General features: G+C 47.8%; 12 protein-coding genes across 12 annotated transcripts; 5 read left to right on the top strand and 7 right to left on the bottom strand.

Moving 5' to 3' along the window:
- Positions 1–789: 789 nt before the first annotated feature.
- K441DRAFT_653280 (Aldo/keto reductase) lies at positions 790–1,985 on the bottom strand (the record flags this gene model as incomplete). The annotated part of the gene is made up of 3 exons (XM_067647516.1): positions 1,883–1,985; positions 868–1,815; positions 790–814 (listed from the first exon to the last, which is right to left on the bottom strand). Exons 1-3 carry the CDS (start codon positions 1,944–1,946, stop codon positions 792–794), a joined length of 1,035 nt encoding a protein of 344 aa, XP_067508413.1. The 5' UTR covers positions 1,947–1,985.
- Positions 1,986–4,886: 2,901 nt separating this feature from the next.
- On the top strand, positions 4,887–6,280 carry K441DRAFT_541356 (cyclin; the record flags this gene model as incomplete). The annotated part of the gene is made up of 5 exons (XM_067642642.1): positions 4,887–5,062; positions 5,117–5,198; positions 5,253–5,381; positions 5,443–5,773; positions 5,853–6,280. 5 exons carry the CDS (start codon positions 4,887–4,889, stop codon positions 6,278–6,280), a joined length of 1,146 nt encoding a protein of 381 aa, XP_067508414.1.
- Positions 6,281–7,795: 1,515 nt separating this feature from the next.
- K441DRAFT_673911 (uncharacterized protein) lies at positions 7,796–9,118 on the top strand (the record flags this gene model as incomplete). Its single annotated transcript, XM_067650686.1, has 2 exons — positions 7,796–8,381; positions 8,442–9,118. 2 exons carry the CDS (start codon positions 7,796–7,798, stop codon positions 9,116–9,118), a joined length of 1,263 nt encoding a protein of 420 aa, XP_067508415.1.
- Positions 9,008–10,885, bottom strand: K441DRAFT_628129 (NAD(P)-binding protein). The gene is made up of 5 exons (XM_067646185.1): positions 10,698–10,885; positions 10,450–10,626; positions 9,717–10,403; positions 9,304–9,643; positions 9,008–9,245 (listed from the first exon to the last, which is right to left on the bottom strand). Exons 2-4 carry the CDS (start codon positions 10,552–10,554, stop codon positions 9,350–9,352), a joined length of 1,086 nt encoding a protein of 361 aa, XP_067508416.1. The 5' UTR covers positions 10,555–10,626; positions 10,698–10,885; the 3' UTR covers positions 9,008–9,245; positions 9,304–9,349.
- A 1,095-nt stretch (positions 10,886–11,980) lies between these two features.
- Positions 11,981–13,021, bottom strand: K441DRAFT_673913 (uncharacterized protein; the record flags this gene model as incomplete). Its single annotated transcript, XM_067650687.1, has 1 exon — positions 11,981–13,021. One exon carries the CDS (start codon positions 13,019–13,021, stop codon positions 11,981–11,983), a length of 1,041 nt encoding a protein of 346 aa, XP_067508417.1.
- Positions 13,022–13,097: 76 nt separating this feature from the next.
- Positions 13,098–14,230, bottom strand: K441DRAFT_252949 (uncharacterized protein). The gene is made up of 3 exons (XM_067640783.1): positions 14,055–14,230; positions 13,728–13,989; positions 13,098–13,565 (listed from the first exon to the last, which is right to left on the bottom strand). The coding sequence occupies exons 2-3, from the start codon at positions 13,969–13,971 to the stop codon at positions 13,255–13,257; spliced, it is 555 nt and encodes a 184-aa protein (XP_067508418.1). The 5' UTR covers positions 13,972–13,989; positions 14,055–14,230; the 3' UTR covers positions 13,098–13,254.
- Positions 14,231–14,853: 623 nt separating this feature from the next.
- K441DRAFT_603047 (glycoside hydrolase family 71 protein) lies at positions 14,854–17,421 on the top strand. The gene is made up of 5 exons (XM_067645290.1): positions 14,854–15,352; positions 15,411–15,833; positions 15,880–15,991; positions 16,045–16,079; positions 16,157–17,421. Exons 1-5 carry the CDS (start codon positions 15,209–15,211, stop codon positions 17,231–17,233), a joined length of 1,791 nt encoding a protein of 596 aa, XP_067508419.1. The 5' UTR covers positions 14,854–15,208; the 3' UTR covers positions 17,234–17,421.
- Positions 17,422–17,520: 99 nt separating this feature from the next.
- K441DRAFT_603048 (uncharacterized protein) lies at positions 17,521–18,969 on the bottom strand. Its single transcript, XM_067645291.1, has 2 exons — positions 18,645–18,969; positions 17,521–18,589 (listed from the first exon to the last, which is right to left on the bottom strand). Exons 1-2 carry the CDS (start codon positions 18,745–18,747, stop codon positions 17,868–17,870), a joined length of 825 nt encoding a protein of 274 aa, XP_067508420.1. The 5' UTR covers positions 18,748–18,969; the 3' UTR covers positions 17,521–17,867.
- A 750-nt stretch (positions 18,970–19,719) lies between these two features.
- Positions 19,720–20,418, bottom strand: K441DRAFT_653292 (major facilitator superfamily transporter). Its single transcript, XM_067647517.1, has one exon. It carries the CDS (start codon positions 20,406–20,408, stop codon positions 19,830–19,832), a length of 579 nt encoding a protein of 192 aa, XP_067508421.1. The 5' UTR covers positions 20,409–20,418; the 3' UTR covers positions 19,720–19,829.
- A 117-nt stretch (positions 20,419–20,535) lies between these two features.
- On the top strand, positions 20,536–21,791 carry K441DRAFT_253040 (uncharacterized protein). The gene is made up of 2 exons (XM_067640784.1): positions 20,536–20,650; positions 20,698–21,791. Exon 2 carries the CDS (start codon positions 20,729–20,731, stop codon positions 21,611–21,613), a length of 885 nt encoding a protein of 294 aa, XP_067508422.1. The 5' UTR covers positions 20,536–20,650; positions 20,698–20,728; the 3' UTR covers positions 21,614–21,791.
- A 178-nt stretch (positions 21,792–21,969) lies between these two features.
- Positions 21,970–24,776, bottom strand: K441DRAFT_673917 (uncharacterized protein; the record flags this gene model as incomplete). Its single annotated transcript, XM_067650688.1, has 4 exons — positions 21,970–22,728; positions 22,789–23,284; positions 23,364–23,996; positions 24,100–24,776. 4 exons carry the CDS (start codon positions 24,774–24,776, stop codon positions 21,970–21,972), a joined length of 2,565 nt encoding a protein of 854 aa, XP_067508423.1.
- Positions 24,777–25,789: 1,013 nt separating this feature from the next.
- On the top strand, positions 25,790–27,764 carry K441DRAFT_653295 (Formate/glycerate dehydrogenase catalytic domain-like protein). The gene is made up of 7 exons (XM_067647518.1): positions 25,790–26,544; positions 26,592–26,852; positions 26,908–26,940; positions 26,992–27,015; positions 27,076–27,179; positions 27,227–27,260; positions 27,317–27,764. The coding sequence occupies exons 1-7, from the start codon at positions 26,080–26,082 to the stop codon at positions 27,560–27,562; spliced, it is 1,167 nt and encodes a 388-aa protein (XP_067508424.1). The 5' UTR covers positions 25,790–26,079; the 3' UTR covers positions 27,563–27,764.
- Positions 27,765–27,989: the final 225 nt, after the last annotated feature.

The following is a 27,989-nucleotide window of genomic DNA, read 5'->3' on the forward strand; positions in this document are numbered from 1 at the left end:
CTATAGTACAGCGTTTAAACGGTTTTTCCTTATTTGACCTAGCCGTGTATAGTTGAAATCTAGTATATGCAACTTAGGGGCTTACACTAGCCTATGGGATGTCGGTGGGGATGTTGGTATTAACGCTAGGGCGGCAGTCAAGAAGAAAAGGCGATAGCATCGACCTAACATTTCTACACTTTGAAGGTGTTCCAGAGTACAGCGTTTAAGAAGTCGTTCGGTTGCAACTTCAAATTAATCTGAATGCTTCAGAATATGTTGATTCGGAGTAATTTTGCCTGCACAGCCTCATAATACTTCTTCCTACCTACATGCTGAAGGAAAATTTGATCCATAGGTTATCATCATGAGAGGTAATTTTTAGAGGCGGCGTTAAACGGTCAGAATGTAAGGCCCAGGAGATGGGGGAAAAAGCGGCGAAGGACATGGGCAATTTCCGCGGCACGCTAATTTAAAGCCTATCTCCGGCCCAATAGGGTTGTAGAATGTTACAATGGAGATGGTGTTAGTAAAGCCGATATAAACGTGCATTGACGATTTTCTCCTGGTCTTGTTGGGAAAATCCCGGCAGATTGTCGGCCGAGGGTATTTTCGGGTAGTTAATTTCTTCGGGCCACGTCTCATGTGATACAGTAGCCCTATCAGTGGCGTGTCAGCCAAAAACACGGCGGCTAGATACATCCCTTCAACGACTAAAGCATCATGCTTCAATACTAGGGATCAAGGAACACATTCTGGCACCTTCAGCTTGAGCAAACTGTCTGTCTTGGTTATCGGATTTAATCACTGGTTCATGTCGTTTTTTTAATCATTGGTAAATCCTCCTGCATTCACACACTAACAAACTAGCTTAGTGGTAGTAAACAGATGCCACAGGCTTTACTACTGGCCAAGCAGCATCCAGAGCCTGTACAACCTCCTCTGGCAATGCACCCTTCTCCAAGTCCACCAAGTTCTGCTCTAATTGCTTCGCACTACTCGCGCCAATAATTACCGTGTCACCGAACTCCCGCTTCAACTGTGAATGATGGCTGAGCCATCTGAGCGCACACTCGGCTTCTGTCAACCCATGCTTCTTAGCCACGGGCCGAACGATATCTAACGCGTCGAAGTATGCCTCGTTCCAGTAGCGTGCGCGGGTGAACCGGCCTTGCCAGCGGTTCGGGTCGAAGCGCGAGCCCGCCTCCACGTCTTCGTCCTTAGTGTCGCGTTGGTAGCGATCTGTCAGGAATCCGCCGGCCAGGGGGTTAAAAACATAGAGCGATAGGCCATAATGCCGGAGACAGGGGACCAGCTCCGGCTCAACATTGCGATGCAGCGCGTTATAGAGTCCCTGGTAGACCGACGGCATCAACCAGCCGTTGCGCTTGCATAACTCACATATCTCTGCGACTTCCCAGCTCATGAAGTTCGAAATGCCCCAGCGCTCGAAGTGGCCCTCCTTGTAGAGCTTGTTGATCTCTCGCACTGTCTCCTCAAACGGTGTCGTGCGGTCTGGACCGTGCAAGTAGTACAGATCGAGCTTTTCTGCCTTCAGCGCCGCCTTGCTTCGCATCAGTGCCGTGCGCACGTCCTCCGGCTTGTGCGTGTAGTGCTCTGTTCCAAGATTGCGTATTTGCTCCTTCGTTGCGCTCGGGTAGACCTTGGTGGCGATCTGTAGGCCACGCTTCTCCCACCCGACGGCCCCCAAGTATTCTTCGGACGAACCATGGCCGTAGATCCGAGCTGTGTCGACCATTGTGTAGCCATGCGCTTGGAACGTATCAAGGAGGGCGCCGGTGGCTTCAAGTGTTGTGACGCGTGTCATTTCAGCGCCTAATCACTCTCGTTAGCCGATAGTTGAAAACCTGGGTTGAGGTATGACGACGGCGAGGTAACTTACCTGGTTTGCCAATCGTCATGGCACCGAGGACTACCTCAAGTGCACTCTTCTGTGCAGAAGCCATGTTGTAGGAGTGGTAAATGAGATGTAGAATTGAAAGCAGTGAAATGTATAATAGTAAATGTGTTTTTAAGTAGCTCTATGAGCTTCTCAAGTATTAGACGGATTTGAACAGTGAATGAAATTCCGTGCCTTTATCATATACATTTGATAAATCTGGAGATACTCTAAAATTAAGTTACTGTATCTCCGCTAACAGCGGGTTAACTCCGCCTAGCTGCTATGAATAACTAAAAAGTCTACAATGCCAGCCCAGTTCTACAACTGACCGTGGCTCTCCCTCAGCCGATAAAACGCCCCGTTATGCAAGAGAAAGTACAGCCATTTTAATCACTGTCTTATCAGCATACGGGTCGGCATTGGGTTCAAATGGGCTATCCCTATAAACTGCCCAGGGTCCAAACGGGTAGGGCGGTTGGTGATATCGCTCATTGGCTTAGAGGCTTGATGAAGCCCAGTCCAATCCAAACGCATTACACTAGCTTAATATCACGAGGCTTGGCATGACGACTTTTTGACGACATACTCTACTAACTATACCACTTATGGCTTAATTATATATAATTTAGGCCCTCTTAATCGGATTAAACGGGATTGTCGTTTGGGTAGCTATGGATTGCGGCTCAAAATCTATTGGATTGGCTTGGATTACCCCAATCTGGATTGTAATCGTTTGGATTAGTACCGCTTATGCCCCACCCTCTTCGAGCAATTCTATGCCCCCTTGTGCACGCTTCCTGCGCTGTATTTCCTACAAGACCGACCGCCGGTTGAACTCGCCCGCTTACGTGCGCTGGAACTGAAGTTCGGCAATGCCGACGAGCCGTTTGCGCCGCGGTCGGATTTCAGCAATGGCCAGCATTAGGGGACGCTCTTTAGGAGGCTGAGTGTGGCCCGCGGAATTGGAAATGGGTTGACCAGTTGCTGGATGCGTTTAAGGACTACAAGTTGGAGCGGGTTAGGATTAGGCTCTGTGTCGAGGGGTTAGACCCCGAGCCGTTTGGTTTGGAGGGGACTAAGGCCTTTTTGGCGGTTTTGAGAAGGGGATTACTGAGAGGTAGGGAAAGCCTGGGCGTAGCGCGTATCGAACCTGCCAAAGATCTTCATAGAAATGAGACCGTGGATAGTAGGTTGTTGATTGAGCGTGACGATTTTGAGGGTGGGAGGAGTTTTGGGGTAGATGAGGTAAGAGCTGGAAGGCATTGATTATAGAAGTGGCGTCCATACATATTTGAGAGAGTTATTGTTAATTAATGGGTTCAGGAACAGAACGAATCCTTAGAGAAGGGTAGCCTCGTCGTGATAACGTTTAATCTATAGCAGCTTTCAGTTAATTCGGGGATCTTTTTGTGATAGGTCCGTGACTTGAAGTTAAAGACTCCTACTTGTTTGAAGTAATCCCTGTTCTTGGTGCATTTCACGAAAGCACTACTGTCTTTTTCTGCTGCTCTCATCCCCCACTGGAGATCACAGTATGAGCTCATAACACACCTTTAACAAATTTCTACCGAACCAATATTACACTATCGTAAATATTCATAGCTAAAGGGTAGTCTCGCGTCTCTGTGATCAAAACTGGTCACCCAAGTGCTGCGGGAATACACAAGATTGCGTAATGTTCTTTCATATTTGACTGAGTAGGAGGTGATTGTGTTATGACCGCAACCAAGGAAACTCTCTTGACTTGCAATAATGCAGATAGTATCTCGAACTAGAGCGAAAGTATAGATAAAGATCCGGAGCTTTTGTGGCAACTCGAGGAATGGGAAAAAACAACGCTTAAGAGAACTGTCCGGCTTGAAGATGTGTTCCGGCCACGCCGTGTTCCGCTGATTGCCATGGTGAGCAGGATGGGTTGGGTTCGCTGAATAGTTGGACGCGCCACCTGTCATTGTTGATACGCTCTTGATTGAGTCGTGCGGAAAGACGTAAGTGCGTGATCTTAGCATGAGGTTCGGGCACGCTGAGATTAAACATGCAAAGAGAAGTTTGCTATTACAAATTCTTTAGCAGTAGGCTACCGCAAATGAGGTGAGTTGACAGTATGACCTCAGGAGGAAGTAGCGATTATTGAGTGTTCGATGAGTTTTTGTGGACGATAATTGAGAAGGACTAAGAAGTTGGGGAGTTTATTTGAATCGTTGGACTTAAGCGATTAAAATTGGATGAAACATGAAAGGTTAAAGTTAAGGGAACTGAAGTAGAGAATGTGACGGCAGCTCGCCTGGCTGCATATTTGTGAATGATATCTTGACCTTCACCGCAATTCTATGGCGGCTCACGGGCCACGACCATCCGGCCTCAGTCGCGACTACATATCCCGGACAGAAACGGCTATATTCTCCATCCCTTTGTTACTCCACTAGAGTAGAGAGGGTTGCCAATGTAGGATGTTTCTTCGTCCAGCTCTGATAAAAGCATACTGACCGTTTACAGCACGGCAAGGTGAACAAGCTATACCAACCACCGTTTATCAGGCAACGTGAATAATCTGTACACAAGCTTCATCACTTCGTTTGCTCCCACCAGATCCACGCCAGGCTTCCATCCCGTGCGACTACTGTACCAACGCGAGACAGGTCGCTATGTTTAGGCCATCCTGAGAGAACATCCAAAGCAAAAGAGTGTATCCTCAATATTTCTTGATCAATTTTGGAGGAAGAGCAGGATGCCCAGTAAGAAACAGAGGCAGAAGAGGAAGAAGCAAGCCCTCGAAGCAGCGGCTGATGCTAATTTCGGTGGCGCAAGCGACGAATCTCTCGGAGATGGCCCGACAGAACTTCCGACATCGAAGAAAGCGAAGACAGAAGCCTCCAACCAGGACGAAGACAACCCCAACTGCATCAAGCTAATTAACCCTCGTCTCAACGGACCTCGCCGTGGGAGTGAAGCTCGTCAGAACAGACCATCGCCCGTGGATAGCGCCATTGTGCCAGCGCCACTAATGGCGGATGAACATGTCGGGCCTCACCCATCCTTCATCGAAATTGCCAAACCCTACATTTTCGAGCAAAAAGTGCAGGAATGTATCGCCAAGATTGGAATGACCGAGGCGAAGGAAGATGTCGTTCGCCTGCAAGGTGTAGCGTGGATCGATAATGTGAGGAAATCGATGCAACTGTATGTCCCTCTCAATCCACTCAGATCTCAATGAGTTGTTGCTAATCTCATAAGACCTGTTCGGACGTTCAACACTGCTATTGTCTACTATCATAAATTTCGCTTGCTTCATGCAGATAACGAGTATAGTTATGTTGTAGGTTCAGTCCTTCAAAAGCCTATCATTGAATCCCTGCTCAGCAGTACGTAGGACGCGGCAGCAGCAGCTTTGTTCACTGCTTGCAAGATTGAGGACACTCTCAAAAAGTCCAGAGAGATTCTATGCGCGTCTTGGAATTTGAAGCTTTCGCCAGCAGAACATCTCAGCCCCGATGATCCTGTAAGTGCGCTGTGATAAACACTCGTTGCTTTCCGTCTTAATATGCTCACTCCAAGCGAAGTTGTTTGAAACGCACTCGAAAAGCATTATCGGCCTAGAACGTCTGATGCTTGAAGGTGCAAGCTTCGACTTTAGAAACCGACATCCTCAGAAACTCGTGGTCAAGCTTGTAAAGAGCTGTGCACTTCCCAAGGATACGGTCGGGAAGACCGCCTACAACATGTCGCTCGACCTCTACCGAACCTTTGCACCGCTGAAGCAGACAACTCCAACTATGGCTATCGCCTGCGTCGAGCTCGCTACTCGTCTCTGCGATGCTGATCCCTCGCGTGTAGTTGGCGAACGCGGCATCAAATACCGAAGATGGAGCACTAGTCGCGCTGAGGTTATGGGTGAGATCACTCCACCTACTATAATCGATGCTTCAGCCCCTCTATCGAGTTACGTAAGCTAGAACTCACGAGTTTATAGAGACACTCCTTGACCTTCTTGATCTCTATACCCACCATCGACCCTCGACCACCATAGGATCCCTAAACTCTCTTGAAACGTTCATCGACATTCGTATAACTCTAAATCAAGAAGCATCTGCAAGCAACCTCCCTCGCTACACGGAATGGACCACGGCACCTAAATCCTCTCCTATCAACACGAATGGCTTCAGAGTCCGGAATGGCGTTGCACCTACAAGTCCAGCAACACCAATAACACCGGGTACAACATCGCCCGGACAGGGACCTGCGTCAGCAATTGGAATACGTGGACAGAGTGGTACAGTACGGTTCATGTTAGATGCAGGACGAGCCAAGGAAGAACAAAAGACGGTCGAGACTTTCTTCAAAGCTGAAGAGGAAGAAATTGAGGTCGAGTGTGAGGTGGACAGACGAAAGCCGCGCTGAGAGCTGCAGCGATGGCGGGAAATACTTACTATACCCCTGCGCACATACCTGCGTCCGCAAGACTTCACGAAGCTTCAGCCCTAACGCACCACATCTGCGAGATGGGACTTTCAAGCTAATGAAGGAATTGCGCCTCCTTTGGTGCTTTAACGGAAAGGGAAAACTATATCCATGATTGCCCAAGCATTTCAGCTTTCTCTAGTCGGGTACCCCGGTCGACGACCTATATATTTGGACACCTCACATGGCCGCCCCTCGGGCATGCCTGGCAGCTGCTGTGTAAAGTTGGTAAGCTAGACGGCTGCATTCCGACATCATGGTATGTGAATAATAATTTTCTCTGAAGTAGATATCTATTCAGAGACTGCCGATTTTTTATCAATTTTGGTTCCGAATTGATTCAACTTACCGCTTGTTCCGTTTCCCGTCCTCCTTTGCTGTGATAACCCTTTTATCCGCATTGCAACGTGGGAGAGCCGCTCCCATTCTCAAATTCCCATGATATTGAGTACATTCAGTTGATCAATGCAAATAACGAAACTGTTTGGAACTGCATGGAATCGTCACATAGCCGAATTTACTCACTTATATCATCATACTCACAATTAATAGTACGAGATGGTCTGAAAGCAATGAGGTTCCTTTGGGTTCCTTTAATGATTCAAACAACCTTTCCAAACATTGGTTCAAACATCAATCCATTAAACGATATCCAATGGATGCCTGTCCCACAACAGAAGCTATCATTTTGAATACAATAGAGACGAACTTAAGACAAATGAATGTACTTATTTGAGAAACTTCACGTTCTTAGTCGAGAGGTTTGCATGAGGAAGGGAACGAAAACCTAGCGCCACCGCAGATTCCTCAGTCTCGGGGAGATGTTTTCGGAGAATTATGAAGACATACTAAGGGCTGCAGCGAAGCAAATCTGTGACTATGTCAAATATCGATATGCGCATCCACAAACTAGAGTCTCAATCACTGGGTCTTTGTATTCGATGGCTCGGGCGTGTTTAGATGATCCCTTCAGTTTGTGAATTCTTCGATATTACCGAAGTCCTCTATTGTATCAAAAAAATGGCAGAAATTTCTTATGTGCTTGAACGTAGCAGATCCACTTCGCTTCACTTCACATACCACCGCAAGCAAAAGGGAATGTCGGACCATAAAACAATCTTCGCCACGCTTCCACTTCACCTCGCGTTCTCCACTCCTCTATGTCCTGAGCTCTTCTATTCAACTGCTGCATGCTATCCTCGAAGTGGTGAGTCTCCGTGAGTGACTCAGCATAATGTCTCCCCCTACAATTCAACCGTCGCTAATATCTATTCCAGTGACTGCGTCCTTCTCACCTAGCCTGTAGCCATCGCTACTGATCCTACCCACAAATTGTCCTTGATCGTTAAAGCTTCTACGGGTATGTCTTCTACCACGCCATCTCCGTGTAGGCCTTGCTGACCATCCTGACAAATTCTCAGCTTCATTTTTGATTGTGGAGGTCTATCTGCAAAGATGACAAACACTTCGTGTGCTACGATCATTTCAGCTGAATCCTTGACTCTAACTGCAGATTCTGGGAAACACTGCGAGATCCCGGACGCCTCCCCTGCTCCCGATAACTCTGCAATCCAATCTTCCACGCCAGGGATCGCCTCCGTTCCCTCAGAATGTGCTCATTGCGGCAATTATGCCGCACTCAAGTGCAGTGGTTGCAAAGATATTCCAAGGGAGGAGAACGCTTCAGGACACATTACACTATACTGCAATATAGATTGCCAGAAATCTGATTGGCCTAGCCATCGCAGGATTTGCAAACATTTCCAGGCAAAGAAGCTCCTCTATCGGGCAGGTGACATGCTCCAGAAAGCCTGGCTTGCTTATCGTGAAGGTTCATACGATAGCAATGTCATCGAAGTTGACATAATTGGCGAAGCGCTGTTCGTGTACCACAGGAATGGAGATGTCCCTCGTGGCACGCAGTTTCCGTTTCCCAATCACATCATAGACCACCCAAGAGACAAGCAGGCAGTTCTGTGTTATTCTATGTGCTTTGAAAGTCTTGCTTACATGTATAATGTGATCAAAGATATGTTGCAAGGTCAGCCGGAGCGAATCAAATAAATATAGCACTACCGGTCCCAGGCTAACTCTCAACTAGGAACCTGCGCTCTTATCGAAGAAGTACACGTCAGGCGAATGAACCCCTCCGCAACGCGACTAATAGTAATGGCTGATAGCCTAAGTGGGGAAAACCGCACTGTTCATGGACATGATATGATCCGCGCCACTCTCAAAAATGGAAAAGTCTACGCCTTAGACTTTACTGGCGCACAATTTGGAATATATGAGCCCATTATGCTTTGGGATGATTACGCTCGCAAATACATTGCGGTGCTTGGTGAAGCATATGCCTTTGGACATGCTAAAGCTAGCTTTGCGCGCATTGTCCAAGAGAAGACTCGCGGTGCAGAAAGTATCATGTTCTACAATTCAGTCACACCAGCATTTGAGAGGGGCTTGCAGCAATGGCTCAAGTATGGCAACATGACTTTGCAGGATTTCATGAAGCTACCTGAAGAGCAATTCTGCATGCACAACGGACTCATGTGGGATGTCCTTCGACATTGTTTCCGCGAATATATTTCCTTATCGTCAAAAAGCATCACGGAAATCAGCGTTAACCAACCCGCAGAGGTCACTGACGTAGATATGTTGGACTGTGCTGACCTCGGCGCTGAACTCTTGCAACTTGGCGTGGATTTCGAAGGCAGCGAGGAGGGCACGAGTGCGATGTTTCGCCGCATGGCCCACCACGGCGCATTAATATACAGATGACACAGGTCGCCTTACATAGCGAAACCCGGACACGGACGAGACGGCCAGCGACGGAAATCGTAGCTGCACTAGATACCAAACTCGCCCCGCCAAACGAACAAGAGCTACGCTCGGAAAATCCAAATTACTACTGATTTGGCCGATTAGAAAGGTAGCTCATTTTCGTTCCTCTACTTTGCGCATACCTCCACATTACTGTGTTACTGTATGTAATATTTTCCCATCCAAACCTCACAACTTACTTGTCTCTCCACCCTTGGAGATTTCCACCACCAGTTTACCAAATTGGTTTCCCTTCTTCATATCATCAAATAATCCATCAATAGCCCCAATATCTAAGCCTTGAATGACCCGCGAAACCACTGGCTTCAAATTCTTCGTCTTCACAAACTCCACCATATCGGAGAACTCTTTCCTCGATCCCATCGTAGACCCACGCAAATCAAGATTCTTGAGCACTGCGCTCATTAAATAGGGCATCTTCGGGCTAACAGTCATGCCGTATGAAACAATTACGCCACCATGCTACTCTCATATTAGCGCAACCTGGCTTTAAATGCTACTGTTGCCCTACTCAGCATAAGAAGGGCAAGCTCACCTTTAGTAACCTCGTTCCCTTCTGTACCACATCACCACCCGCACCATCCACAATCGCATCCACCCACTTCCTCCCCGCGGGCAACATCCCAAGCAACGTCTTCTCCCACCCCTCCTCCTTATAATTCACACCACCCACGGCACCCAGCTCCTTCGCCTTGGTAATCTTCTCCTCACTTCCACTACTCACAAATACATTGCATTCCTGCGCCACCGCAAACAGCAACACCATCAACGCAACCCCTCCCCCGATCCCCGTTACCAGAATATTCCGCCCGGGCATCGCATTCCCCGACTTGGTGAAGAAAGCGCGCCAGGCCGTCAGCCCCGTCAACGGCAGCGCCGCAGCCTCCGCATCGCTCAGATGCACCGGCGCCTCTTCCAGCTCGCCCGCATCCAGCAGGACCGCCTCGGCCAATGTGCCTGCCGGGTTGTGCTTCGTCCCGCCCATGATCCGGTAGCCTCGGGGATCTTCAGGCCCCTCGGGGTCTGAGGCCCAGCCGACGCCTGGGTTCAGGATGACGCGCTTGTTGAGCCATTTTTTGGCGGAGGGAGAGGTGCCGGTGGCGGTCACGACGCCGACGCCGTCGGCGAGGAGGGGGACGGAGAAGGCGGTGCCGGGGTAGAGGTGTTGGCGGATGAAGAGGTCGCGGTGGTTGAGGGCGGCAGCGGTGAGGGCAATGACGACCTGTGGAGGATTAGGAGGTTGGAGAAGAGGGGAGCTGAGTGCGCACTTGGTTCTCCGAGGGTTGGGGTTCTGGAATTGTTATTTTTTCAAGAGGGTAGTATACTTCGCCGGGCTTGCCGGGGACTTGTTTGATCGCAATTGCCGATGGCATTGCAAAGTAATAGGAAAATGAAGTTGGGAGAAGGAAGTGGGGCGTAAAGCTTGCTTGTCTTGAAAGTGGGAACTGTAGCAGTATAAATATCGGTTCCTTGACAAACAATTGAAGTATAAGGAGCCAATTAAATCAAAGCTGACCTAAGATAAAAATGATTAGTGAACCATTGAGAGAGTTTAAAGAGTTAGAAGTGTGGGCTGGCGGAGGTGGGGACGTAGGTGTGGATATTTCTTTGGTGTTACTTGGATGACGATGCCCGAGCTTCCTATTGTATCTTACCGAGGCTTCGGACGTAGCTAGGAAATAGTACACCACCTTGTCAACTCCGATTGAAAGCGCGTGTCGATCTTGGTGATCGAACGGCAGAATTTATACCTTTTGAAGTAATAAGCACGGCCATTTTAACGTATGTTTACCTACTTTTGGGTACAAATGTACGCATTTTGGTTAGCGTTATCAACACGCGCTTTCAACCGGATGCGCCGAGACGGTGTAGAGGCTAGGAGGAAAGGGTAACATCAACTAGCAGGGGTGTCTGACCCATTCTTGTACTAGGCGAGACAGGCTAAACTTCTTCAACCAAAGATACCCAAGAGTCTCATCCACAACACGCTGCCATGCATCCATTCTAACCTCCACAACCCCCCATCATAGTCCATCCCGTGATCGCAGGAAAATCCTGCGAATGGCGAGTACCCACCCCGCCAACAGATAACAATCCATGACAATCCAACCGACCCTGGAGCTGAGGGCAACATTGCTCGTCTTCCGGCAGCAGTAAACCAATGGTGAGTTGGTTTGCGGTTGCCGTTCTCCAAAATCCGTGAGAGCAGGATTTTGTCTGCAAGGAGGACAGCGTGCCTCCCCAGCCGTGGTAAAATTGGAACGTACTAATTTCCTTTGATGTTTAGATATGTTTGGCCAAGTTGCATTTTAAAGGCCCTGCCCTAGTGGACCCTTGGAGCAGCCGCCAAGAGACGATAACCACAGCGGTGGTCTGTCATCATCAGGGGACTCTATCTGGGAATTGCTTGTCAAATTTCTAAGCGCACAGTAATGCTAATTCATTCCGCTAGTTGCTACCCCTGTTTTAATCAACGATGATCCTTGGGTTTTGTTTTCCATATATAAACGAAGCGAGAAAAATATAAAGGTTCGCATATCAGTGATTAAGACTCTGTACCACCTTTAGGAAACAACAGGGAATGGTGAGCGCCGATTCTGGGCTCACTGAGACAGTTAAAATGGTATTAATGGATTTAACACAAAATAGATCAGCAAGAGACGGTATCGCTTCAGCCCATGCGGACACTACCAAGAAGCCCTTTAGAGGCTTATGAGCAATACTCCAGTATGCCCCTCATAAGTGAAATGCCATGAAATAATACCTCAATAACCTATTCAAATTCTGCCAGACTACGGACTACCAGTCTGGACTGAATTTGAGTACGTAAACTGTATCACCAGCAAATCTAGGAAAAGGCTTAAGATCCTCTGTTGCGGTCGCAAGGACGATATAGTCTTCCAAATGACTGATGGACTCGGTTTCATCATGCCAATTAAATAGCTTAAGCCGCTTGCGACCAGAATCTTTACATGGAAGCGTGATGTATTCTGTCTTGTAGTCGGGCGCCATGGAGAAATTTTCCCAGATCATACGAAGTTTGACAACGTCTACGCTGCAATTCTGCGATCGCCACGTTGTACAGCAAGTGTTTGGCCATTCTGGGGCGTGGTTGTGCCCGCTAACCCGTTCGGTGTGCAGTGCCACCCCTGCACTCATGCGCAGAGCAATTTTTCTCTCACGGCCTTGAACAAACATGCGTGCAAGCAAAAAATCCAGTTTATCCAATTCTAAGGTAGTATATTCGGCGGATCCCGACATGGTGGTTTGCTTTATCAAATCCCCGAGATTTTGAATGACCTCGTATGAACTAGTTGATCTTAGAATAGGATCGAGAACGGGGGCGTGAACAATTCCTTGGATGTTGTCAAGAAGCTTCCAGGCACGTTTGCTAGACAGAGAATCAAGCATTATTATGTTCTCACTTGGTGAAATAGTGAGCCCTGATATCTTAAAGGTATGAGGGCGAAGCCCGTCGTCAGAACCATCCAGGCTGTACAAGGGGTAGGTCTTCAGAACTTGGCCATCCTCTAAGCCGTGGACATATAGATGTGTTTGAGCAATGGCTTCGGTATTACCATGTGAGGCTGGAGTGTAGAGGCTATACAGCGCCTTCTCTCCAAGAGCCATCAGCGCGTTTGTTTCTCCGGGACGCTGCTCCATTGTCAAAAATCTCCAATCACCTCCATGGACTGGTCCGGGTGGAAAGAAGAAGCTAAAATTATCGCTGTAAAGGCCACTGATTGGGACGTTCCAGGTGATAGTCCCAGTAGGTGATATTCGAATGATGTGATCGCCGAGGACACTAAACATTGTAATTAGCCATCTTGAATCTGCCATGAGGATCCGTCATGAGGGATGAATAGATGTTTTGCTATCAGGCAGGGAAAAAAAAGACGAACATTGATTAAAGATGTTGAGTAGACTACTGGTTTGGTTCTTGATTTGATAAGACGTTGTGGGTTGTCTTCTAGACATGAAATGGCGGTTCGGACCAATTCCTCCAAGCTTTGCTTCTGTATCCGCCTTTACATAACTGCAGCCAAGTACTAGGTGAATCAAATGTCGAAGACTCACGCTGATTTTGACGCTCGTTCGTGTTGAGCAGAACGAGTACACACAATACACCCCCCCTCTCCTGTCGACATGATTTGTAACAGTTGAAGAGTGCCACATTTAAGGATTTTCTTAAGATGACAGAGTCGTTTGCAGTTTCTAAAAGTTCTGTTTTCATAGTTTTCTGGAAGAGAAAGGTCTACAACGTCTACCCAGTAATCTGGATTGCAAAATATCAAATAGTCGCCGTTTATATCCCATCGGGATAGCCGTGGGAATTCGAGTACACTAGTTGCCCAGCCCCTCTTCATAGTCTCGTGGCGGTATACTTAGGAGAGCCATTAGTAACTGAACGCAATACTTGGGTCACCAAGAAAATCATGCTATGTAGTGCATGAGATTGCATACAGATCCCCTGAGGCATATAAAACGCGTGTGTTCCTTCTGTGTTTATAGCCATTTGCATAAAAATTCGGTAAAATAAACTTACAAAGTCTTCGGAAAACCAAGTTAGCCTCGCCGGCGGAACCGAACAGCTGTTTGGCGGCGCCTGACTTCGGAAAGCATTCTTTGATCCACTGGGCTCCGACCACTCGTTCACAGATGTTCTTCCAATCTTTTGAAACGCGCCTCATCGTTTCCGTATCTAGGGCGGATAGGTGAGAAATAACCAATCCGGCAATCTCGAGAGGAAGTGTTTTGAATGGGTCGTGTGGGGCACTCCGGATGCTCATTTTTAAAACTGCCTTGGACTGGATAATATTAGCAGCTTCAAAAAGTCCTACGCAGTCAGAATTCTTGCCAAGTTAGCACGGACCCTTTGTCACTGCTTAGTCACCATGTTCCCATCAGAGTAGACAATTTATACCATACCATAGTCTCAGGAAGGGCTCCTAGAATACAAGCGAAATTGGCTGTTACTACAGCTATACAGCTGCGCTGCCAGGCTATGGATGCCATAAGCTTTTCCTCATAAATCCGCTTCAGGTTTTACGCACGTGACAGCGCGTCGCGTGGATGCAAGCGCTTCTCTTCCAGCCTCTCATCACCATTCCCATCCGCTACTCGAAATCATGGACTTATTCCAGCTAATCTCAAAGTATAATCATGACAGGCAACGAGCGCTTGTATGCGAGTCTTTAGAACTTTGTCTGCAGGCGTTCTGTAATCTCAGGCTTCACACGATCCTCGAGGGACCTTCTTCCTTCCCGTTACTACCCTAGGCTTTTTTCTGTGCTGACCTGCCTAGGTAGCTAGGGGGAGAAATCCATAACTCTCTGGCTTTATTTAGCACGTAGGTAGTCGCGTCGAGCGATGTCAGAATTGCACGCGGCACAAAAGGACACCCCGTTGCCGCCCGCTGAGCCCCTGGCTACCCCGCGCTGGGACCGAAGGTCGCACCTGCAGTTATTAAAGTCCCCCTACTTCGATATTGTTCCGCGCTATTCAATCTATTCTAGATACTAACACTTGTAGAACAATTTATTCCTTAAATAAGTCCTCACCATCCTCCGTGCAACATGGGGCGGGATGATCCTTCAAAATCAGGCTCAGTTTCCGACCGGCGCTGCCTGCCCCCAGACGAAACAATATAATATTATCATGAAAAGGCTTAGGATTACTTTCAGATCCTTATTCGATGAGTGCTCTTTGCAAGGATCTGTATAACGCTCCTCTGCTGGGTCACGATACTATCGACCAACCTTTACCATTTGGGGGCGTACTTGTGAAGCGGTAAATGTTTCATTGCAGATCTGGGCAACAATCACGGATGTTGCACTTCTCCATAGGCCCATGTTTAGACATTTTGCCTCCTCAATGTTTCAAACAACCCTCTTCTCCTATTTGGTGGCTGTGTATATATTTCTATGGCATACTGCTCTGGATAATTTCTATCGACATTTAGTTGTCCCTCAGCAGCTGTGCTGCGTTTTCTAGTATTATTCCTGGGTTTGATCATCAACCATCAAAATGCAATTATTATCGCGCATGCTGTACATTGGCATAATTGCCTGGCTTTGTTCTTCTCTCACAAATGCTGCTCCTTACTTCAATCCCGCATTAAGCCAGAGGGCTTCGGCCGCGACAGATCGATTAGTCTTTTGTCATTTCATGGTATGATCTACTGAAACTCCCTGAATCTCATACTTGCTAACGCCATTCTAATTCCTAGATTGGTATTGTCGGCGATCGGACCTGTGCTGCTGACTATGATGCGGATATGAAACGAGCTAAAGCCTATGGTATTGATGCTTTTGCCTTGAATATTGGTGTGGACGACTACACCGATACGCAACTCGGATATGCCTACGAATCTGCCAACAACAATGGCATGAAGGTTTTTATTTCCTTCGATTTCAACTGGTACTCCCCATCCTCTGGCGCGGCCACTGTCGGCGCCAAAATTGCACAGTACGCAAGTAAACCAGCACAACTCATTGTAGACAACAAGGTTTTCGCATCCTCGTTCGCTGGCGATGAGTTGGATGTTGCAACTATGCGGTCAGCTGCTGGAGTGGATGTTTTCTTTGCACCAAACTTCCACCCTGAACAAGGCACAGCCACTACCGATATCGATGGAGCTCTCAACTGGATGGTACCTCTCCCGCGCTTGGTTCATTGTTGAAATACTAACGCTACAGGCTTGGGATAACAACGGAAATAACAAAGCTCCAACTGCTGGAAATAATGCCACCGTTGAGGCTGGCGACACCACATATGTCAATTGGCTCGGCAGCAAACCATACATTGCCCGTAGGTCTAGTTCAAATTTGAAACCTGCTTGTATACTTATAAATCCTTGCCAGCTGTGTCTCCATGGTTCAGCACACACTTTGGTCCAGTAAGCATCTCTATCCTGGAATTCTTAAAGATAAAATACCCTTGTTGCGTAAAGTCAAGCATTAACACTACTTTTAGGAAGTCTCATACAGCAAGAACTGGGTTTTCCCTGGCGACCTTCTGTGGTATCGTCGATGGAACGATATTCTTACCCTTGGTCCCCGCTTTCTCGAAATCATCACTTGGAATGACTACGGCGAGTCACACTACGTTGGGCCTCTCTCATCTAAACACTACGACGACGGGAATTCAAAGTGGACTAATGACATGCCCCACGATGGCTGGCTTGATATGGCTAAGCCCTTCATTTCGGCCTACAAGGCAGGTGCATCCTCTCCGAATTCATATATTACCTCGGACCAACTCATTTACTGGTACCGCCCTACACTCAAATCCCTCGATTGTGATGCCACGGATACTACTATGGTCGCAGCCAACAATGCCAGTGGCAATTACTTCATGGGTCGCCCAGATGGGTCCGATTCAATGCAAGACGCCGTGTTCATCGTCGCGCTGCTGACGTCTGCTGGAAAAGTGACCGTAACATCAGGCTCGAACACGCAAGCGTTTGATGCAGCAGCAGGCGCCTCTGCATTCCAGGTCCCCATGGCCGTCGGGAGCCAGAAGTTCACCCTCACTCGTAATGGTACCACCATACTTAGTGACACGTCCCTGAGAGATATCAGCAACGTCTGTCCTTGCGGCATCTTCAACTTTAATGCCTATGTCGGTAGTGTACCGGCCGGCTTCTCCGATCCACTCGGAACGGATGGGCTAGCATCTCTGACAGTTGGCCTTCATGTGAGCACTTGCAGCGCAACTCCCTCCCTTGGTACTGCGACGAACATCGGGACAACAATAGTGACGTCCGTGACCTCATCGCCCGTGTCTCCCGCCTCCACCTCTATGGGTAGCATTGCCAGCAAACCAACCTCGAGCTCATCTCCGACCGCAGTGACTTCCACTCCGATAGTGACCTCTATAAGCTCTATGACTACTGCTACGGGAACAGGCGGCTGCACGTCCACAATTACAGCGTCCAACCAGATCTTTCCGATGAACTGCCTGCAGGGTGGTGAATTCTGGAGGGGACCTGCAGGACAAGCGAAACCCGATTGCTGCAATGGGGCAAAGCCTTGCTGCGGGTCATCTTGATTTCACTGTTGTTTTGTTCGAAGAGAAGATGCATATGGTTGATGTGCTGCGTAAACGACAATTGATGATGACTCAAGACGGCTTTGGTTGCAGAGCGGAGTTTTTTCATTGTACATATTGATCAAAAGAAGTATATATCACACGTCATCTAAAGCCTGCGATTCCTTCTCACTTCAGCGCATGTGCTTGAGGCAGCCACGCCGCTTCGTGCCTTCTCCTTCGCATTCATTTACAATTTCTCGCGCGGCTGATCACAAGAAAGCTTTCAGTCTAAGCAAGCTCAGACCCTCTGATCTAACTGAGTTCGGCTAAAATTCTACTACGGAAGATAAACTCCGCCCGGATGCCAGGGGATGCCGTTTAACCTCTATATGCCTGACTGACCACTTGTCCTTGACTGATGGTCTATGTTAATTTGTTATGAAATAAGCAAGCACCCAAACTAGCCCTGTCCAGCTTCACAAAAAGTCTGTCTATTTTGAAGATATTTGGAACAACCAAAGAAATGCATGGACAAATACAAATGTAAAAGAAACTCGATCATCCAGGCCTCTGGGGCTCTATGTCTAGTCACAATACCTGATCCAGAAAAAAAAGTAAATATGCCTAAAGCTCCCGCAAAACCCTATCTCTCTCAATACGTCAGACTGATCACCTTTCCTTCCCATTTCTCGCCATTTTTGACCAATTGTTCAAAAATCCAATTGCCGACATCCGTTCTCCCAACCGTATATCCTAATTGGGGACCAGCCTCTTTCTCTCTTCCCTGTACCCCTTTAACACCCCATTCCCACCCGGCCCGCACCTTCTCCGTCCCCCGTGCGGCACCATCCGTAAGAAGCGTAGGTCGGACGATGAAAAAGTCACGGATGCTGGCGTCCGAAGCAGCTTTGAAGAGTAGTTGCTCCATCTTGCGCTTGTCCGCATGCGGCACCTGCAAAAACCAGTGGTACAGCGCATACAGCAGCAGCGGAACATCTCTCTCCCCACCGCCCGTTCCCGTCGTGCTGATCGCCACGATGGTAGGCTTAGTGCCCTCTGCAGTGCTCGTGATGCCTTCGGTGGCTAGTTCAGAGAGCGCGGCGAGCACAGTCGCTATGCCGGACTCGCTGATATGCGGATCATCGAGTGTGACAGGCTTGAGGAGCGATGCCTGCATTTTCGGGGTGCTACCGACGCCGAAGATGATTGTGGAGACTAGGGATGAAGGGGAGGTGGAAGAAATGAGCGCGCGTTTAACGTCAGCTGTGGTCTTGACATTGCCCGGGTGGACGGTGAGCTGAGCGGAGATAGTCGATAATGGAATCGAATGAGAGGCCGTGAGGAGTTTACCGAGCTTATCTGGGTTGCGGGCCACTGCATGGATATTAGTGGGACTGTGTTTCACAGCAGAAGAGATTAGAGCGCGTACAAGCTGTTGCCGTATAGCCATCTCTTAAAGCTGCTGCGAGTGCTGCGCCTGCACAACCACCTGTCGCGCCGAAGAAGGCTAGGGTGGGTTTGTTGGTTGTCATTGTGCTTTTGATGTTGGACTCGGAATGGAGATTTAGAATCTAGGGAGGCTCAGAGTTGACGGCCTAGAAATTTGGATTATAGCAAGACTTTATCTAGTCGAATATTTTTCCGAGGGTAGTATGTTGAAATCGAGAGATGGTCAGTTCCAGTGGGTCTTGAATCGTCGACTATATGAATTGTTGTTGCACAGCGACTCAAACACCTCTTTATATATCTTTCCCTCCCTCAGCCCCCTCCACCGACCCGCGCCAGCCCCTATGCAATCCGATACGGCCGAATTCTTTCGTTGTGGAATTGAGAAAGATTTGGTGACAGATGGAGTAACTTTCATGGGATACGGTGGAATATGAAGGCAGAGTCGGGGAGTCTGGTGTCCGACCGGCATCCACTAAGCTATATTAGGAATAGCGTAAAGGGAAATCGGGCACGCCCCTCCTGTCAACTCCGGTGGTTAGCGCAGCCACGTCTGCACGACCGTTTTGTAGGGGTATTTTGGCTGCTTAAGGGAAAGTAAGGCCGTGCAGACGTGGCTGCGCTAACCACCGGAGATGACAGGAGGGCGTACATTGTCGGTGCGTTGCAGGGGGGTTGGGTGGCTTGCGGCTTATTTTTAATTCACTCTTGCGGCAAATGAAAAAGGAGGGCAATTAAGAAGGTTCGTGTTTTCTATACAAACCGGCTTTCTTATTGGTGTAAAATGCTCTGCAAGGAACCCCTGCAACGCACCGACAATATACAATACTTTCGCCGGATACCATAGTACAGTTTGATTTCACACCATTTCCACACACAACATCTTAAATATGGAAATGCGACGGTATGTTAGGAGTGGCGAAGAGAAAGATATGAATGGCTTTTAATACGAAGAGCTTGGCTGGAAGGGCTTAGTTCTATTCTTTCAACACGAATGTATTCGTATTCTTTACTTCGCACGATCAAAAACGTCACTTCTTAAGACTTGACTTAAGGTTGGGCTAAGGACAGCTTTCATAGTATGCCGAAGTAATTCATTGATATCCGTAAAGACCGAATCTTATCATCTTCCAGATTTACCGGCACTCTGACAGATTTATGGAAACTTTCACGCATGAACGACATCCTCATTCCTCTGTTGCCCCTTCTCCGGGTCTAAATCAGTCCTTGTAATATCTTCTTGCACAGTGTGCTCAATTGCACCGTGATCCTTATGAGTCGCGTCCTCCATATCGTGATCGTGCGCAACGTCAAACAAGCGGTTGCGGAACTCAGGACCCACAAATGCCATAACAATAACATACAGATACACACAGCCCATGAAAATGCAGATGACCTTGCCGTATTCATACCGCGCCGTCGTTCCCTTGGGTGGTAACGGGAAACGCTCACCGATTGTGGCCTCGATAGTGCTGGAGGCCGAGGAGACCAGGTTGCCGAGCTGGTAGGAAGTTCCGACAACGAAGGTGCGGAAGCTACCTGGGGAGAGCTCCATGAGATGGATTGGGATGGCGCCCCAAGCGCCCTCGATGCAAAACTGTTCAAAGAATGCGGGGGCGATGATCTTGGTGTCAGTAACGAAACAGTAAGGATAGAGGAGCAGACCACCTAAGATAGACATGAATATGATAGTGAAGCGACGACCAAATATTTGAGAGCAGTAGCCGATTGTGATGCCGCCAGCCATGGCTCCTAGGTTTGCAACGACCTGGCAAACAAAATCAGCCACCGCCTCCTAGCATACCGGTATTGAAGTGCTTACTTGAGTAACGGTAACAGCGTCGAGCCCGTGGGCGGAGGGTCTGAGCTCGCTTAACTAAAAGCTGTCTCAAGAACACCTTCACTCAAGTGACACAGAACAGTCAAGAAACCCCACCGAAGAATCCTCAAATAATCATCCTTCAATAACGTTTCATCAAATTCCTTAAGGTGAGTCTAACAATCAAAACGGCTACTTCCCAGCGTTAAGTGGTGAGATTCAGCAATTTTGGCAGTCCTTCAACCACCATGTCTACCTCAGTCCCAGCCGCAGCCAGCACGGCTAGTGAGGATATGACCATTCCTATATCATCTTCTAAGCTTTTGGAAGGATTAGAAGATAAAGTTCAGTTGTTTTTGGGAATTACTGATATGCGAAAAGTTGTCGATTCGCGTACTAAAGATTTGCAAGCCGGTAGAACAACAGATCAATATCTTGTTTTCAAGCCCGTTACGACAGATAACCGCGACGAAATCGACAATAAGATAGGGCAGCACTGGCGGAAGACTCATTGCATCGATTCAGACACGTTAATAGTTAAACTCATGCCCCTATTGAGGCATGAGTTCGCCCACCGTAGTTTTGGCGACCTATTGAAGGAGCAGAGACTTTTAATGGGAATTTCAAGATCTCAACTTGCCGATGTTGGTGGAACAACGTATCATGGACATTTCGTATCCAAAGAAGCCGACACAGCTTTTAAGCCTCTTACTCACCGACCAAATCCGGCAGATTGGCCAATAATCGTTTTCGAGGCCGGAGTCTCTGAATCACTAAGCCAGCTTAAGAATGATGCAAGATGGTGGCTGAGCAATTCTGGAGGTCAGGTAAAGATTGTTCTGATTTTCTCAATACAAGCAGGATCAAGAACAATACAGATTGAAAAGTGGGAGACTAGACCTGCAACTGGACGCACAACTCGATCAAACCAGCCACCGGCACAAGTTCCGAGACAAATACAACAAATTGTTATTGATCCGAATAATGTTGCCGGAGCGCCCCTAATTCTGCACTTTCACTTGATCTTTCTCCGCGCGATTAATCAAAACGCTGTACCGCCGGAACATGACTTCACATTTAGTGCGCAAGACCTTCGAGATTGGGCAAATGACTTCTGGAACGTCGCAGTGTAGGGAGTTGAGGGAGCTAGAGATTATTGCCGAGACTGGAGAGGTGGTTGATGCGATCAAAAAGGACATCTGCGTTGGGAGTGAGGCTTGGGGCTTGAGCAAAATTCAGAGCTGGCTGTTTAGGGCCAGCTGTCTTGAGCTCCTTAGCTAAAATATGGCGGCCTAAGTAAAATGTTAGATCCAAAGGAAAGCACTAGGGCGTAGGACACAAAAATTTCTTCGTGTGAACTCAGGCTCAACTTATTTAAGCACACGGTCATTCATGTCCATACCCTGGTGACTTATTTGTAACGCTAAGTAAATGCTTCTTCAAACAGCTTGCTTCTTCAAACAGCTAAGCTTACCAAGCAAGTTATATCTCAGCTAGCACTTAGATGAGGCTGCCTAGATCCTTCGTGCGAGCTTGACGGTCGCTCATCTCTGAACTCAGTCAGATTTTCTAGCTCCGTCATTCTCAGTGCTTCTCCAACAGAGCTAACAAAATGACCACGGCCACCACACATTTCGACGATCCCAGATGCTGCAAATAATCGCCACACTGGGCTACGCTCGCTAGGTACTCTGCAGAAGAACACGCGTACGCCTCTTAAGCAGTAAGATTGCACAATTTCATATAAAACCTGTGTACCGGCTCCATCCAAGCTAGTAACACCATGAACGTCAAATATGATATTCTTGTTATGCCCTTTCCTTACTCGAGGAAGTGCGGGGTGTGCAGCGTTCGTCCCATGATCTTCGAGTCTCCGTAATCTATTCCTTAGATCGCCTGTATTGGCGAATGTAAGTGGTTCCGGAATCTTCACAATTAAGCACCCCTCGATAAACTCTAATTGTCCCGGATCCAATTCCGCGTTGGAAAACTTATCCGTAGTGCCCGGTACGCGTCCCAGGATCTGGATTCGCGGTCGAGTACTGTGGCGGATGAGCCGAAGAATGGATAGCCCGATGCCGACGGCAATGCCCCTCTTAATATCCCAGAATACAGTGGCAGCGAAGATTACCAGTATGAGGATTAGCTCGGACCAGCCACGTATCCGCCAGAAGAAGCGGAGGTCATTTGGGGCTTCCTCTACCAGCGAGTATGCCACAACTGAAATCATAGCACTGAGAACTCCTTTCTGTACAGAGGTCAGCTAGTTTCTTGCAGGGCAAATTGTGTATGAACATGACGGACTTACTGGTAAGTAGTAGAAATACGGTAGTAAGAAGAATATGCAGACCAAGGTGATGATACTTAAAAAGATGCTGCTCATCGGTGTTGTCCCGCCAGTCGACGCGTTGACTTTGCTCCTTCCATATCCACCAAATGCTGGTAGTGCCATGAACAGACCGCCAGCAAGATTGGCGGCTCCCAGCGCAATAAGTTCGCGATTAGCACTAAGGGTGATATTATGGATACCGTCTTTCTGGCTGTCCTTGGGTCCAAGGCTCTTTGCAGCCACGGATGACTCGAAGAATCCAAGTAGCGCGATGATGAGAGCAGTATTTAAAGCATCTGATGCGTACTTCAGGTGTGATACCTCGAACGGGAAATGCACGGCGAAAGGTTTGCCGCTTCCCTTGATCTCGCCGAGGACACTGAGCCCTTGTTGATCCCAGCCAAATTTCCAAGTAAGAATAGCGGATAAAACAACGACGGCAAAGCGGTCCGGCACATAAGCCACGGATGGATACCTAGGCTGTAACTTTTTTTTAATACTCCTATTTTTACAAAATCAGTGTTTGGTCGCCAGCCAAGTGGTGAAATGCTTACCTAGACGCCATGATAATAGCAAACGATCCAAATGAAACGGCGCAGGTCAGACCATGAGTGGCCCTGATATTGTTGCACAAAAACATGATTTTGTCCAGACAGCTCCCATGAGTAACTTCACCAACCTCAGATGCCAACCTACTGAGACCCATCTCAGGAATTAGTTGATCCACAAAGATAACAACTCCGATAGCGCTGATGAATCCTCTCAAGAACGGCCGACTCAAGACGCTGTCTAAGAAACCAAGCCTAAACAAGCCAGCGCTGAATATGAAGCCACCAGCCATGCAAGTGATTATTCCAGCGATTTCCGCATTCCTAGAGTCATTGTCATCCCCTGTCGTGCCCTTCCTAATATTCTCTCGAACCGCCTCTCCGGTAAGAAGAGATCCCGCAGCTTCGGGCCCAACAACCATTTGAGGGCAGGTACCGAGGATCGCGTATATTATCGGGTTGAACACGAAACTATAGAGACCGTTGATCGGAGGTATATGGCCAAGGTTTGAGGCGAGAGAGAGCGACATGGGAATGTAGAATGAAGCCACTGTCAAGGCTGCGATAAGATCTCCACGCAAATAAGACAGTTTATACTGTGGCATCCAATTGAAGATTGGAATATAATATGCCAAATACCTGGAAAGTGGCAAAGTATTAGCAGTGAGTTTACCCATCGCAAACGACTACGCTTGTGATGCATGGTTGACACATACGAAGGATATGCGAAGGAGATACACACATTACTTTTTGGTGCTTGATGCCGTGCTGATTCGCAAGAAACCGCGTCGTGCTCATTTTGTTCCCTGTCCCACCTCCGAGCAGTCCATCTGCAATGGCATCCCCAAGAAGTGCATGCGTAGGGTCGGCACTACCACCAGGTCCGCCACCAAGCCCTCTGGGATATCGACCTCCAAACCCATCTCGAGACACGTCAGAGCCAATACTGCCATAGCTCCTGTGTGTAGCAGGTCTAGGAGAAAATGTTCCATGGTTGCAATGCTCCGACCCGCATCCTGACGCTTGATCCCAATCCTTATGGCTCAAAAGCCGCGTCTTTGACTCCGAGTCCACATCTATTGTGGCGCCTATATTTTCTGCAGGAACTTTGCCGTCGTTGGAATGGACGGAAGCACGGTCTGGCGCTGGGCGGATTCCATCGCTCTCAAACTCAGGCTCTCGGAGTTGGCCCTGAGAGTTGCTTGACGCTTCGGCTTCATTATGCCCAAGTCGCCGGGACATTGTTTCTTTAGGAGATGGAGAGCCTTCGGAAGGGACATAGGATTCCCTCAGCTGGCTAGGATTCGCCGGAACATGAAGAGGATTGAGTTTGTTGCTTGCTGTCGACGACTTGCGATGTACATGGGGAGCTTCTGACGATGAGACTGTTCCCGTTGGTTGAGGAGGCTTTGGAGGCATTGTGGCTCAAAGACAAGCTTTGGCAGACTAGCTTAAGCTCAACGAGTCGTTATTGCTTTTGCTCCTCGTGTGTTGGATGACCCCCACAAACGAAATTCATAACTAAACAGGGGCAGAAGTCTACAAGAAAGATGGGAATAAGTAAAGGATAACTAAAGGTGTGGAATGGGTTGCTTGAGACATTGGCCCGTCCTGGACTTGTGTGGTCATGTTGTTTCTCCACGTGCCGTGAGATTATCTCAGGTTCATATTATGCAATTCCGTCATAAAATTCTGCCAAGGAGGTGCTGTGCGCAAGCGATCTAGCCAATCAGAGCACGTGCGAGGCAATTCCTCTCCGAGGGTCTGAGAAAATGCACCCTTGCACCTTATAGTTTCCTCATGCTTTTAAGGTAGAACTTCCCCACTATAACTTATTTTCCCCTAAGATTGGGTAAGCTACTTCTTAGCTATAACTAATAAGAAGTAGCTTACCAAATCTTAGGGAAAAATAAGTTATGGTGGTAAAATGCGATTAAGGTTCCGATACATCTGGTTAGGTTAGCCTGGTTTCAAAAAATGCATTTTTAAACTTTAAGGCCATATATCGACCCCTAATACGTAGGCTAGCTAATTAAATTACTTAGGATATATAAGAAGAAGAGGTTGTAATTTAAATGCATTAACAACTGTAGCTATAGCTGCTAAATTGGCCCTATTATGGCTGGTTAAAAATAACATACGTTGAAAAAGTGGCCCGGCTTATCCCTTGACCCGTCGGCGTGCGTCCAACGTTATCGATAAGGACCTAGCCAATAAGAAGCTCTTGTTCAACCTGATTCTTACGCGTTCCTGTCTGTGCGGCCTTGGCGTTGGACGCAGACGGGTCAAGGGATAGCAAGCACGCGCCCATAATCTCTCAGACGCTGCGTAGAGGATTTTGTTGGGTCGCGTGGAGCTGAGAATTAGTAAGAAGTTATGCAAAGGGGCGGGCCTGCCAATCATCTACGAAGCGGCTGAGGCACCTGAGATAAGTGAGAAGCACACATGAACGCTGATCAAAGCTCTCCCCGGCTCCGAAATTCGAATGGAAGCGGTGTGCAGCCCCAGTGGCAGAAAAATGTGGTGATGGAGTCATAATTTCTAATTGCGCGCCCGCAAAGCTAAATAACTCAATCAATTACATTTCAATTCCATGTTGCTTCTTGTTTCCTGTCTCTCACGATCGTGACTTCGATTATCAGTACCTTTGTCCTACCCTATCACTCCAGTATTTCCCCGCACCGCGATAAAATCACCTTCAACCGCACTCAACATATTCGTCATGCCATCAGGCTTTCCCACTCTTCACGCCCGCGCGGAGGCTAAGCCCCTGGAACATCGATCATGCCTTACTCCCACGACCACGAAGAAGTTGCTTGATGCAGGGTATCCTGTGCTAGTCGAAAGGAGTTCTACGGACCCGCACTTCGCCCGTATTTTTAAGGATGAAGAGTTCGAGGCTGTTGGTGCAACGCTAGTTGAAGAAGGTTCTTGGGAGACAGCACCGAAAGACCGCATCATCATAGGCCTCAAAGAGCTTCCAGAAGCTGATACTCCGCTTGAGCATACCTTTGTGCACTTTGCCCACTGCTATAAAAATCAAGGAGGCTGGGAACACACGCTGGCCCGTTTCCCACGAGGAGGCGGAACCCTCTATGATTTAGAATTTCTTCAAGACTCAAACGGGAGGAGAGTTGCGGCTTTTGGATATCATGCGGGATTCGCTGGCGCTGCTCTCGCAGTCAAGGTGACACTCTAATCGAACGCCACAATAACAAGCACTAACAATAACAGACATGGGCATGGCAACTTACCCATCCAAGTGGTGTGTCATTGCCCGGCCTAGACATGTTTACAAATGGTAAGGGTTATTACGAGAACGAGGACCAACTCATTGAGCAACTACGCGAAGATGTCGCTGCAGGAGAGAAGATTGCAGGCCGTAAGCCTACTAGTCTGGTTTTGGGAGCTCTCGGAAGGTGTGGGTCGGGGGCAGTGGATCTTCTGGAGAGGATAGGATGTGGAGAAATCAAGCAGTGGGACCTTGCAGAAACTGCAAGTTACCAGTGTTCACTTTTATTTTCATGGAAAAATGCTAACGTCCTTTTAGTCGGAGAGACCAGGACCATACCCTGAAATCATTGTAAGTCGACGTTTCGAGAACTGCAGAAATCATGTGCTAATTCTATTTTAGGAATCAGACATTTTTGTCAACTGTGTAAGACATTATTTTTACAAACCGGCCTAGAACGTCGATACTAACTTTGTAATCCCGTAGATTTATCTTTCCCAACCAATTCCGCCTTTCGTCAATGCGGAAAGTTTAGCCTCATCGGATCGCAAGTTAACTGTTGTCTGCGACGTGAGCTGTGATACTACAAAGTAAGAACTTGTGGTTGTCTTTCATTTCCCAGACTGACGTGGGGTAGTCCTCATAACCCCATCCCGATATACTCTGTCAACGTAAGTCATTCTATAGATCTATAGTCCTTATCATATAACCTGACTCTTCTCTCCAGACAACGTTTGACAAGCCCACAGTGGGAGTGCCAATAGATAATGGTCCACAACTTTCAGTGATCTCCATTGACCATCTACCATCTGCTCTGCCAAGGGAGTCATCTGAAGCGTTCAGTGCTGCTTTGTTGCCGAGCCTGATGGCGCTGAAGGACAGGGAAGTGACGCCAGTATGGCAAGGGGCCGAAAATCTGTTCAACCAGAAAGTGGCGACTCTACCGGAAGATATGGCTAAGAGAGAAATCTGATTGGCATCAGACGTATTCGGCTTGTAGGATACCCCAAAAGTCTGAACATTAGCTTAGATAAAAGCCTCGCAGTTATCAAGAAATATATCTACATCGCAAAACTCCGAGTGACCCGCGCTTTCTAAGAGTCGACATTCTTGCCATATTATATATGTTAGATTTTCGAGGATAATGCAACTCCAATCCAATCAATCTAAGGGAGAAGTAATTTGTCTTACACTTGAGGTAAACCCCAAGCAGTGAGGTTACCCATATCCAATATTGATTAACGATTATTGAATATTGAATATTTTATATATATATGGTAGTATTTTACCGTTTTACCTGGTCATATACATAAAATTAGGGTATACTATAGGTCGCAGTATAGATAATAGGTAGAAAATAGGTAAAAGGCATATAAGGGAGGGAAAAGAGGTAGGGGGAG

Source organism: Cenococcum geophilum, assembly GCF_001692895.1.
Source record: "Cenococcum geophilum 1.58 unplaced genomic scaffold K441scaffold_5, whole genome shotgun sequence".
Taxonomy (NCBI): Eukaryota; Fungi; Ascomycota; class Dothideomycetes; order Gloniales; family Gloniaceae; genus Cenococcum; species Cenococcum geophilum.

Excerpts from the sequence above, each read along its gene's own strand:
- K441DRAFT_603047 (XM_067645290.1), top strand. The coding sequence starts at position 15,209 with ATGCAATTATTATCGCGCATGCTGTACATTGGCATAATTGCCTGGCTT. Across the intron at positions 15,992-16,044 it reads CAGCAAACCATACATTGCCC|CTGTGTCTCCATGGTTCAGC; the intron begins GTAGGTCTAGTT and ends AATCCTTGCCAG. Across the intron at positions 16,080-16,156 it reads TCAGCACACACTTTGGTCCA|GAAGTCTCATACAGCAAGAA; the intron begins GTAAGCATCTCT and ends CACTACTTTTAG.
- K441DRAFT_628129 (XM_067646185.1), bottom strand. The coding sequence starts at position 10,554 with ATGCCATCGGCAATTGCGATCAAACAAGTCCCCGGCAAGCCCGGCGAA. Across the intron at positions 10,404-10,449 it reads CCCAACCCTCGGAGAACCAA|GTCGTCATTGCCCTCACCGC; the intron begins GTGCGCACTCAG and ends AATCCTCCACAG. Across the intron at positions 9,644-9,716 it reads AGGGAACGAGGTTACTAAAG|CATGGTGGCGTAATTGTTTC; the intron begins GTGAGCTTGCCC and ends ATATGAGAGTAG.
- K441DRAFT_653292 (XM_067647517.1), bottom strand. The coding sequence starts at position 20,408 with ATGGCTGGCGGCATCACAATCGGCTACTGCTCTCAAATATTTGGTCGT.
- K441DRAFT_253040 (XM_067640784.1), top strand. The coding sequence starts at position 20,729 with ATGTCTACCTCAGTCCCAGCCGCAGCCAGCACGGCTAGTGAGGATATG.
- K441DRAFT_653295 (XM_067647518.1), top strand. The coding sequence starts at position 26,080 with ATGCCATCAGGCTTTCCCACTCTTCACGCCCGCGCGGAGGCTAAGCCC. Across the intron at positions 27,180-27,226 it reads GTGAGCTGTGATACTACAAA|TCCTCATAACCCCATCCCGA; the intron begins GTAAGAACTTGT and ends GACGTGGGGTAG. Across the intron at positions 27,261-27,316 it reads TCCCGATATACTCTGTCAAC|ACAACGTTTGACAAGCCCAC; the intron begins GTAAGTCATTCT and ends TCTTCTCTCCAG.
- K441DRAFT_252949 (XM_067640783.1), bottom strand. The coding sequence starts at position 13,971 with ATGAGCATCCGGAGTGCCCCACACGACCCATTCAAAACACTTCCTCTC. Across the intron at positions 13,566-13,727 it reads CTTGGTTTTCCGAAGACTTT|TATACCGCCACGAGACTATG; the intron begins GTAAGTTTATTT and ends GGCTCTCCTAAG.
- K441DRAFT_603048 (XM_067645291.1), bottom strand. The coding sequence starts at position 18,747 with ATGACAACCAACAAACCCACCCTAGCCTTCTTCGGCGCGACAGGTGGT. Across the intron at positions 18,590-18,644 it reads TGGCTATACGGCAACAGCTT|TGGCCCGCAACCCAGATAAG; the intron begins GTACGCGCTCTA and ends ATATCCATGCAG.